This window comes from Myxocyprinus asiaticus, chromosome 12 (genome assembly GCF_019703515.2).
Source record: "Myxocyprinus asiaticus isolate MX2 ecotype Aquarium Trade chromosome 12, UBuf_Myxa_2, whole genome shotgun sequence".
Classification (NCBI taxonomy): Eukaryota; Metazoa; Chordata; class Actinopteri; order Cypriniformes; family Catostomidae; genus Myxocyprinus; species Myxocyprinus asiaticus.
Genome location: NC_059355.1, coordinates 47,722,395 through 47,734,401, shown reverse-complemented (window position 1 = coordinate 47,734,401; position 12,007 = coordinate 47,722,395). Strand labels below are relative to the sequence as shown.

The window sequence follows — 12,007 nt, the reverse complement described above, 5'->3', positions numbered from 1 at the left end:
TTCAAACATGATGGGAAATGCCATTAATGGACAAATGCAGAACAGGGTGTTCTTAAAGCGATAGTTAGCCAAAAAATGAAAATTCTGTCATCCCTCACCACTGTGTTTCACAAGAAGAAGAAAGTCATATGGGTATTCAACAACATGAGGGTGAGTAAAATATGTAAGAATTTTCATTTTTGCATGAACTATCCCTTTAAGAACAGGACACTCCACCCAGTTTGGCTTGAGCTCTGTACAGATGATCTACAGCAGTTTGGGTCTTTCCATTAAAGTGGTTTAAAGTACAGATTGAATGATGCTCCGAGATCCAATAATTGGATTATTCTATGCACTTTCTTAGACTCACAGTAGGCTACTGTTTTATAAAGCCTTGAGTATAAATGTGATCACCTCTAACATTTCCCTTTAAAAATTGGGCAGTGGTATAAAAAAGAATGTTCTGAAAGCATGAAGTGCTTCTCAAGCACTATGATGCATGCACCGTCAGCAGAGCTCACGCCAGAATCCAGCAAAAATATAAACAAACAGATATAAACTTTGATGGTGAATGCAAAGCTCTCCGGTTTCACTTTAATTTAACGATAGTGTAATAGTAAATGTTCCTGGTCATAGCAGGTTCATACACGCAGTGACACAGAGGAGACGCATGCTTACTCTATTTCTGTGGAGTGATAAAACAATGAAACGAAATCTAAAAGGTTTTGCCTCATGAGAAATAAGGGCTCCTGGGTTTAATCAGAGCATTAAAATAACATGTAAAAGTGAAGAAATTTGGACAGAAATATTTTACTATTGCATGATATAATATAATATAATATAATATAATATAATATAATATAATATTATATAATATAATATACATATTTTGTATTAATAAATAAAAAAAAGAGTTCTAAAAACAACAGTGTAAATGTAAAATTGACAAAAACTAAAGTTGACCAAAAGTGAGACCTATTTTAAGTATTTAGAATTTTTTGACATTTAAAACACAATTTCTCATGTCTTTCATATAGTTTTAAAGCCTTAAAAAGAAATCATATATCCCTATATTAACATTTGATTTATACTGCATATTTGAAGTTAATATGTAAAAGTGACTTCTTTAGCAGAACACAAACAAAGATTTTTAGAAGAATATCTCAGCTCTGTAGGTCCATACAATGGAAGTGAATGGTGATCAGACCTTTGTAGCTCCAAAAATCACATAAAGGAAACATAGAAGTAATCCATGACTCCAGTGTTTTAATCCATATCTTCAGAAGCAAGATATGTAAAACTCTTGCAAAATAATAGGTGTGGGTGAGAAACAGAACAATATTTAAGTCCTTTTTATACTCTAAATCTCCACTTTAACTTTAACTTTCAGATGTGAAAGTGAAACTAAACAGGCACTACATGTGTCAGATGTAAAAATAAAAGTGAAAGTGGAGATTTAGAGTAAAAAAGGACTTACATTTTGATCTGTTTCTCACCCACACTTATTCTATTGCTTCTGAAGACATGGATTTAAACACTGGAGTCATATGGATTACTTCTATGTTTCCTTTATGTGATTTTTGGAGCTACAAAATTCTGATCACCATTCACTTGCATTGTATGGACCTACAGAGCTGAGATATTCTTCTAAAAATCTTTGTTTGTGTTCTGCTAAAGAAAGAAAGTCATACACATCTGGGATGGCATGAGGGTGAGTAAATGATGAGAGAATTTTCATTTTTGGGTGAACTATCCCTTTAAGGTGAGTGAAGCACCTATAATGACATATGACAATTTATATGACAGTTAATTGTGAAAGCCCTAAGAGAAACAATGAATCATCATAGCCCTAAAACAGACAATTAATTGCCATAATTGCAATTGTTTGTTTGACGAATCGTCAGACAAATTTCATAATCGTGGCAGCCGCACCGGAGCATCATCTTGACATATCCCAATGGCAACATTTCGTTTTCGAAACTGTCATTATTTGCTATTACTGACATACCTTTTTTACTTTAATGTTCACAGGCATTGAATTGCTACGTTTTCTTATGTTGCCTTTTTTTTAATTTTTTTTTAATAAGCCTATTTTTTTATATAGTAATCAGTGTATTGCTGTAAATGTAAACAAGCTCAATGCCTCAGTAGTTATTTAGCCATTGGTTTACATTGACCACTAGCTGCACGACCTTAGTGACATCACCTGAAAAGTGTTTCAGATGTTTAAGAAAGATGTTTCAGAGGCGGGACAAGTTATTATATGTTGATGATAGATTATGAAGACAATATATCATCTATCTTCTTTGGAATAATGCACTGATGAATTATAAACAATAACACAACAGTAACAAGAAAGTAAATAGGGTCAAATTTGATTTAATGCTGACTTTGATGCATCAAACTTTGCTATGTTGCATATCAATCTTTAAAGGGCATGTTAATAAACTACTTGGCAAAATAACTTTTGTGTGTGTGTGTGTGTGTGTGATTATTTTATATGTTTTACTTACTTTACAGTAATTTTACCAAGCTTAAGGGGATTTTGGACAACAACAACACCCCTTAAAAGTAATGTACCGAGTTCAATACAAGTTAAGCTCAATCAACATCATTTGCTGCATAATGTTGATTACCATAAAAATGATTTAGACTTGTCCCTCTGTTATTTAAAAAACAAAAACAAATGCTGGTTACTGTGAGGCACATATGATGAAAGTGAATGGGGCCAGTTCATAAACCAATACATACTGTTTCAAAAGTACAGCCACAAGACATAAACATTATACATGTTAACATAATGTTTAGTGTAATAAAATCACTTACTAACCTTACCTGTGAAAAGTTATACCCAATATTGCAACTTTATTGTCATGACGATGTACTGTAAACCCTGTAAATCTGGTAAAACATTGTAATGCTTGTAAATACATGATTTTATTGCACTAAAATAATCTTAACACGTAAAATGTTTATATCTTGCAACTATAATTTTGAAACAGTTTGTATTTTAATGTTTATGGACTGGCCCCATTTAATTACATTGTAAGTGACTTACTGTAACCTTGATTTTTGCTTCTATTAAATAAATGAGGGAGGAGTCGAAACAAATGCATTTAATTGAGTTTAAATTGCTTTAAACCTGGAACATTCCTTTAACCAAGGTAAAATCACTGTAACAGACAGCCTTGAGTGGCCATATCACAAAAAATATTAACACATATGTCTCAAAAATAGCCTGCAAGATATCTTCACAAAAGAATCAGCTGATGGTTAGAATAAGCATGATCAATGATTTAATCAGCAAGTGTGTAATTGTCCCGAACACAAACTGCTAGTGGTGGGAAAATTAAGCTTTGTGAAGAAATGGGGGTTGCATTACAAATGTATAGAAATTGAGTCCATTACTTGAAGCTTCTGTAGACGGTTCAAATTACTGCCATCTGCTGGTCAAAAACATAAAGCGTTTATAGTTAAAAAGTTCTTTAATATTTATCTTTTTCGTACCAAAAGCAATCGTATCGTTTTAGAAGACTCATTTAACCGCTGCAATCATATGGCTGACCTTTATGCTGACTTTCTGTGATTTTTGGAGCGTCAAACGTCTGATCACCATCCACTTGCATTTTAAGGACCTACTGAGCTGAGATAGTTTTCTATTTTTCTTGAAATGTGTTCTGGTGAAGAAAGAAAGTCATACACACCTGAGATATCATGAGGGAGAGTAAATGAAGAGAGAATGTTATTTTAGGGTGAACTATCCCTTTAACTTGTATAGAATCCAGAATATTCCTTTAGGCTCCGATAAGCGCTTCAATGTGATATATGTTGTTGTTTTTTTCCACAAGCTTTGAATCTTCGATATCAAACGTCACATCACTACAAAATGCTGATTAAACATCATGAGGTGTGAAGGCAGCCGCAGCACCCATTCTGGTTATGACTAAAGCTCTCACGCACGGGGAGGGGTGCTGTTGTGTGTGCAGCGTGGGCTGACCCCTGGGAAGCTTACTGAGAAGATGCAGAGCGACAGTTCAGGCTCAATTAGCCCCATGTGCTGCAGCCAGCGTAGAGCAGCAGAAGGACTGATGGGTCTAGCCAAGCGTTCAGCCTTCAGCCACTGGCGCTAATACTGTCAAGCTCTTCCTACCTCTCTCTTCAACCTTACGTACTGCTATAGTTTCTATTCCACAACCAGTGGCAAGGAACGTTAATTTTAAAAACAAAGCACGCTATGATGTTGTGTTAAGCTGGCTCTACACTAGCAGACCCTGAACTACTCGAATTGGGTGGGAGGTTTCACACTTAATGACTGTTTTCGCTAATCTTGCCCTTCTAGTCAGTGAGCCTGTCTCATTTACCGATTAAAAAACGGAGGGAAGGTGTCACACTTAACGACTGCCTTTGACTTTGTTCTGTGCCTTATCACTGCAGCAGTAGTATAAATATTCATTACAACCTGGCTACTCATAACCGTTATTGTAGCGGTTCCTTACCATGTACATTGAGTTCAGCAGCTATCCCCGACCACTCTTTTTTCTTTTAATGGTCTGTCATGATATGACATATGAGATGTGTCATACAAACATGTGCTGACTCCAAAGAGCAATTAACTTCTCCTCCAAATGCACCGTCCATGAGCGCTTTCCAGACGGCATGCCATATACTTAATACATGAACTGCATTCATTGGTCACTGCCCTGGTGGCGTGTTCCCACCCCACCCACAGCCAGTGATAATTTCAAGCAAGCTGGATATGTATTACCAACTTTACATGAGTTGATTATAAATTAAGTATTCAACTTCACTACAGTTATTTTTCATCACAATTACAAAGTACAAAACAATACATAATATTTCTGAATATTTGGGACATTTTTTGGGAAGATGAAATCGGCAAGTTATAAGCGCTAAATCTGTTTATAAACTAAAACGCGCTGTGCGCGGCATGACGGAAGCCCGCAGGGCACAGCATAAACTGCCACCACTGTCCTCTCTTCTCTAGCTTCTCCAAGACTTTCTGCCCTGTCAATATACAAGAACTGTAATACTGTGGTTTTCTGCATATTTCATTTTATTCTGGAAAAGAGCTGTTCATTCAGGTACGAGGGAACCGTCTGAATACTTAACCACTGATCAAACTTCATTTGTTTTTAAGGTAGGCAATGTTTTAGCTGTGACAAACATTAACACAATGTTGCTACTATATGTCTAAAACAAACCTTTTAAATACCTTAGAAAGATACAATGCCAATAGTGTTTATTACATTAACGGGGCCAAAAAAAATGGAAAAACTCAAAATATGGGGGCCAAAAATGCCCACGTAACGAGTTCCTGTGTTTTATTAATAATATCTGATATAGTTACAATTACATACATTTGCGATCTTCTGTTGACTTTTCACTGAACATAATTTTTTTTCCCGCCATCTGGTTCCTCAGACACAGACAGGCTCTCCACTTCTTTCAATCACCATCAGTTCGGTATTGTACTCCAGCATTAAATTCCGTAAATATTCGCCCCTCTTGTTAAAAATAAACTGTCCTAGCGTGTAACACTCTCACTCACAGTGCTGTACTGTACTTCCCTGCCCTGTGCTGCTGTTTATCTGTCTGAAAAGCCTATCCCGCTAGAGGCCAAAAGTGTGCAAGGGATGGATGTTATATAAAGAAGGTATGAGCAATCACAAAACATAATGTAACCAAATGCTACAATTAATGAAATAATATCTCAATATGTTAAATAACCATAATGTTAATTAAGACTTTATTATTACAACTGTAATACAGTAATATATATACAGAACAACCACTTTTAGTGTTTGAATCAATCATATCTCTCACTAAACACTGTGTCAAATGTTTATTTTTGCCTTATTTTATTCAGTTGGCATGTAGTATTTGATAACAGTTTGCTTAATAATCTCATTCCATATCTGGATAATTGCTGCAGTATCATAGAGGAGAGATGTCCTCCTCTTTAATATTGCATTATATTAGTTTTGTTCAGTGTGTTAACTTAATAGCCAAAATACTTGGACATACGTGAATGAGAATAAACCTGAAATAGGAATGTGTTTCAGTCACAATGCACATTATGTAGTTTCAGGAGAAAATAGAATTTCAGGGGAAATGTGTTTCTTTTAGCCTACTGTTAAAACCAAAAATTAACTTGTAATTTCCGCATGGTATTGCAACCATTTTCAATTGTTCTAATAATAAGAACATTTTCTTGAGTACTAAATTAGCACTTTAGAATGCTTTTGTAAGAAACAGGTGACACAGTATATGTTTGCCATCACTGGTAAAGAAAAAACTATTTTTTCAAACCGTAATAATAAATTGCAATGAATGATTTTGGCAGTATTTTTGATCAATTTAATGCATCCTTGGTGAAAGGAAGCATACATTTCTTTCAAGAACAAAAATGTCTTTGTGTTCTAAAAATGGAAGCGTATATACTATATATAATTTTCATAAAGTAACTTGTAACGTAATTACTTTTTCAGCAAACTACTTATTTACTCAGTACTTCTACTTGAAATATTTCTTCAGTAGCAGTACTTTTACGTTTTTACAAAAATATTATTATTTTCTGTAGCCACGCACTGTTTGACCGACAGGCAGCCTATGTGTGTGCGCTTTGTAAGCACGTGTGAAAGTGAAAGTTTTGATGTTGCAAGATGTTGCAAGGTTAACATAGGAAATATTATATCACTTACTTACACATCTCTTCCCTAAGACGTTATTTACAGTAAAGCAGTTAAAGCACATTGTTTGTAAATATAATAAAAGCTTACACAATAATTGATACATTTTAACAAATTTAAAAGCTGACTAAGCTTAACCGGCTAGCTCATGACTGAGGAGAGCTGATATTTTGCTACTAGTTTACTAAAATACCTAATTCTACTACTGATTTGGTAACTGACCCTTCGCTAAGCCCCACCTTTAAAGCGCTTCTGACAATCCTGTCTTAGCAGCTGTCCTGGGCACTACCATCTCACAGGAACTGAAGTGGGAGACACACATTGACTCATTGTGAAAAAGGCCCAGCAGAGGTTGTACTTCCTTCGCCAGTTGAAGAAGTTCAACCTGCCACAGGCGCTGCTGATACAGTTTTACTCAGCAGTCATTGAGTCTGTCCTCTGCACTTCAATAACTGTCTGGTTTGGTTCAGCTATGAAATCAGACATCAGAAGAATACAAAAGACAGTTCTGACTGCTGAGCGGATTATTGGTTGCCCCCTGCCCTCCCTTCAAGAACTATACACTTCCAGAGTGAGGAAAAGGGCTGATAAAATCACTCTGGACCCCACTCACCCTGCCCTCTAACTTTTTTAATTGTTGCCTTCTGGCCAATTCTTCAGAGCTCTGAGCACCAGAACCGTCAGGCACAGGAACAGTTTTTTCCCTCAGGCCATCCATCTCATAAACAGTTAAAACTATACTATAATTGCATGCAATACACAGCTTAGTCTATTATATTATTTAACATATCCTACCTCTTCTGCGTTACATTCCCTTGCACTATATATAACAAATTTGTATTTGTACATACTATATGTATATTATTGTCTTATTGTGTATTTCTATATATACTTATATTTCTATTCGCTCTTTATTTTTATTCTATTTTTTTTTTTTTTCTCTCTCTGTCTTGTTGCTGTATTGTTTGTACACTGGAAGCTTCAGTCACCAAGAAAAATTCCTTGGATGTGTAAGCATACTTGGCAATAATGCTGATTCTGATTCTGAAAATGTCAGACTTGAAGTATAAATGGAACCAAATAAACCTGCCACTAAGTATGTTGATAATATTAATCAAACAACAATAACAAGAAAACAAATAAACAGTTATCTTATTGCTCTTAGCTGGGTCAATTTAGTAGCTTGAAAAAGTATTAATGGAATAAAATCAAACATTGAAGACCAATAGCTAGTCGTTTTATGTTACATTTAATTTCATTCTGATGTTTACTTGAAAACTTGATAGGCTACTGCTGTTAATTTTTTTTTTTTTAAAGCTGTTAAAAAAGCACTGTTTTCTTAATGTGAATTTTGATTGTTTTTCATTTGTTTCTATATATTGCATTTATTTCATTTTTATTCGTTTGTGTTTTGTTCATGATTACAGATTGTTGACTTGTCTTGGATAATTACTTGAGAACTTGAAACAATGCTTACATAATTAAAAAACGTAGTATTATTATTTGTTGTGGTTTTAAAACGGGCATAGAGAATCGTCAGATTTCACTACCAACTATGTCTATATTGTGTATGGTAGGTATGATAAATCTATAATAACATTATGAAATTTAAGTGTGAGCACCCCTGGTGTAGACTCGGTGTGAATTGCACAGATCATTTCAGAGACAAATCTCATTAAACAAAGTTTACTTAGTGCTTCAAAACAAAACTCTGTAGTATCAAAGACTTGATGCTACTAACCTAGAAAACTTTTGCAATCTTGTAGCTAATTAGTTCTTCCTCAAAAGTGCTAAGTGAAGCAGGCAAATAACTTGTAAACACTTTTTTTAGGTGGATTGTGCACCTTGCCGCATGGAATTTGTGTAAATCCAGCCAAACAGCAATTTTCGGCTAAAAATCCTTTTCTCCATTGACGGCCATTCAAAAGTAGCCATGTAGCGTTCTGATGATCAGATAACTCGTGAGGTTCCATGTCAGTTAGGATGCCGCCTGACACAGAAGGCAGCTGTCTATTAAGGCAGCATGGCAGCTCTCTAGGTTTTGGACCTGAACAATAGTGATCAAATGACATTTATAGTTCAAATGATTGGCTAAGGAAATCCTTTTTATATGAACTATGCACCTGATTCAAGTGAGGCAGCCACAGAAAAAAGCCTGAAATCATCACTGCTTCGAGTGTCAAGTTAATCAAGTCAGTGGAATCACTTAAACTAAAATGGTACAAAACGAGACCCCGCTCCTGTTATGCATCCACTGGCAAAGAGCTGCAATTTTTCTTGGTTTAACCAAAAAACATCAAAATAAAATACACCAATATAGCATTCACATTCATTGGATTTTAATCTACAATATTCCCTATTGGGTGTGAAAAGGGTGTTTAGATTTGGAAACCCTCCCCCAAGAACCCTCATTCCAGTCATACTCTGCCCTGTTAGTTTGTCAGTTCTTACCTCGTCCCATTCGGAGGCAAACGAGGGCATCTGCTCCATTTCCTTCCCTTCAGCTGCACAGTTGGAAAGGGATTCGCTTCGGTCAACTAGAGGCCCGTCTTCCTCACAATTAGGGGAAGCCATCAGGTCAGATTCGGATTTTGAGAGGTTGCACGTCAGCTTCAGATGCCCTGGTGTCTTCGTCCAAGCTTGGGTTGATGCTTCACTCTTAACCTGGATGCAATGGCCCGATGGGACATTCCTGGGTTAATGCTCTGGGTTTCTGTCTGGTTTCTGGACTCTGCTGTGAACCAAATCCTCTTACCTGCATTCACCAGACAGTTAGTCCACCTGGTATCAGTTAGTGTAAGCCTGTATTATCCATGGAATTAATCTCAAACTTATAGGCTCTGTTTGTCCTGATCTACAGCAGTTTTAACCACTGTTTAATGCACTCGTGGTAATATATTGTTTTAGAACTAAGTAGGGTGAGGGTGCCTAGTCATTGTCATAGCAGTCCACCCACAGTTTGTGTTCCTCTGCCCTCCCCTTGCCAAGAAACTCCACAGGGTTTTTAGAGATCATTTCCTTCCCTTCCCTCCCTGTCTGTTTCACTCACGCTCTCTGATATACGTGCCCCATTTCTGTGCTGTTAACTAAATAGCAGTTTAAAACAGCCTTAACACTAGTGAATGGGGCCAAATTATATTCAAGTAGCATGCTCTAAAATGTGCAAAATACTGCCTGAAATAACATAAGGGTTTCAAGGAGGATTCTTTAAAGGGTGTTAAAAACAAAACTAAACTAAACTAAACTAAAATAAAATAAATAAAATAAAGTAAAATCAAATAAAATTAAAGGTATATTTCAACCAAATGAAATGAAATTTAAACCTTAAAGGGATATTTCACCCAAAAATGAAAATCCTGTCATCCGTTTACTCTCCCTGTCTGAAATGAAAGTAATAGGTGTTAATAGGATGATTATATAAAGGTTTTTAATAAGGTTTGAAATAAAAATTAAATAAAATTATAAATAAACTTAAAGGTATATTTCAACCAAATTTAATTTAATTTAATTTGATTTTATTTTTAATTTCATTTAATTTCATTTAAAGAGATATTTCACCCACAAATAAAAATTCTGTCAGCCTTTACTCTTTCTGTCTTTAATAACAGTGATAGGTGTAAAATAATGACTCTATAAAGGACTTTAATCAGGTTTAAAATAAAATAAAATAAAGGGTTCATCCAAAAATGACAATTCTGTCATTATTTACTCACCCTCATGTTATTCCAAACCCTTGTGACTTATGACAGAATGACAGCCTCAGTCACCATTCATTTTCATTTTATGGGGAAAAAAACACAATGAACTTGAATGGTGACTGAGAATATTCTGCCTAACATCTTTTGTGTTTTACAAGAAGGAAAGTTTACTTACCCAACATGTGGGAATTCAATTTTGGGTGAACTATCCCTTAAAATGTTATTAACAGTTCAATGTACAATCATATCTAACAAATTTAGTTTATGCTGGAATGGTTCTTTGTGTTGGAGTTAAAGGTTCTGCTATTGTTATAGGACAAAGAACCCTATATTCGGCTATTCGGAACCATTTTTCTTAAAGAATACAAACTTAATCCAAATGTCCATCATAAAAGTTATTACATCATTGCATATTTTTGTACAAAAGTCTGTTATATGCTGTACATAGCAATGCAGTGTCTACATTAGCCCTGATCGGCAACTCTAAACCTGAATTTTAAATGTTGATTATCATAAGCAAACACACATGCATACATCTTAAGGAACTCACTTCATTGTGTCTCCTGTTGTGGTTAGTTCTCCCAATCTTCTTTATCATCTCACTCTAGCTGACACAGCGATGCTTTGGTCTTGTACCCTGGATCACAGGCCTGGCCTTATTACTAGTGACAGGCTGGCTAATCAGGTTACTGAAGCTCTCATACAGGCTGGTGGGTCTGGCTTTTCACGTTACATGAGGTTTGTCATGGGGTCAGCCTCAGTGAAAGTTTGGTCTTGTGGACAAAGTTCCTAAGCTGCCAGGTGATGCACTGCATATTGTATTGAACAGAGTGTGCAAAATGCATTTGACCAGTATCATACATATAGAACCAGGGGTGGACTGGGACTAAAAAGTGGCCCTGGACTTTCTGGCCCAGAGCGACGCACCAAACCCGGCCCGCAACACACAACACCGTAACACACCAGCTCATTGATTTCATTTTCCGGCTACATTTCAGATTTTTGTGTTAAAAAGAAAAAGACATTTCTATTGACTGCAAGTCATGACTATGGGCCCCACCAGTGCAAAAATTGTCATAACTTTAAAACATATAAAACTGGATTTTTTTTTTTTTTTAGAGAAAGCACTAAAAATTAGCACTTTATAGCTCACACAAATAACATGTCCGAAAACTTTTTTCCCAACATACAGATTCAGGTTAAAATGTACATGAAAGTGCAAGGGAAGATATGTATTTTATGTGCTGTGACATGTCAGCATTCTTCAAAGTTTTTAAAGCTCTTAATCACCTTTCAATTTTTATCTAGAAGTGCAACTAAACTAATGCCTTAGTTAATATGAGGTTGTGGAAACAACAAGTATAATAATAATACATTATATATGTACATATAGTTATAAAAGATCATAAAAGTATGTTTAAAATAGTTAGATGAAGAAAGTGTCACACAGCAGGACACTGATGACAATACTTAAAATGTAATGTAAAAATGTGTAAATGTTTATTTAAAAGAAATCAATGAAAACAAAGTTAGCAGAATATGTACATATATAATTATAAACAAATATAAATATACTGTATGTAAAAAATAAATAAAAATAAACATACCTCTTAAAGTGCA

General features: G+C 35.3%; 1 protein-coding gene across 1 annotated transcript in view; it reads right to left on the bottom strand.

Moving 5' to 3' along the window:
- LOC127448957 (ankyrin repeat and SAM domain-containing protein 1A-like) overlaps positions 1-9,562 on the bottom strand; it is a 44,993-nt gene extending 35,431 nt beyond the window's left edge. Inside the window, exons 1-2 of the mRNA XM_051711956.1 lie at positions 9,445-9,562; positions 9,141-9,353 (exon numbers count right to left, since the gene is read on the bottom strand). Coding sequence (XP_051567916.1) covers positions 9,141-9,353; positions 9,445-9,450 — 219 coding nt within the window. The 5' untranslated portion in view covers positions 9,451-9,562. The remainder of the gene's footprint in view (positions 1-9,140; positions 9,354-9,444) is intronic.
- Between the last annotated feature and the right edge of the window lie 2,445 nt (positions 9,563-12,007).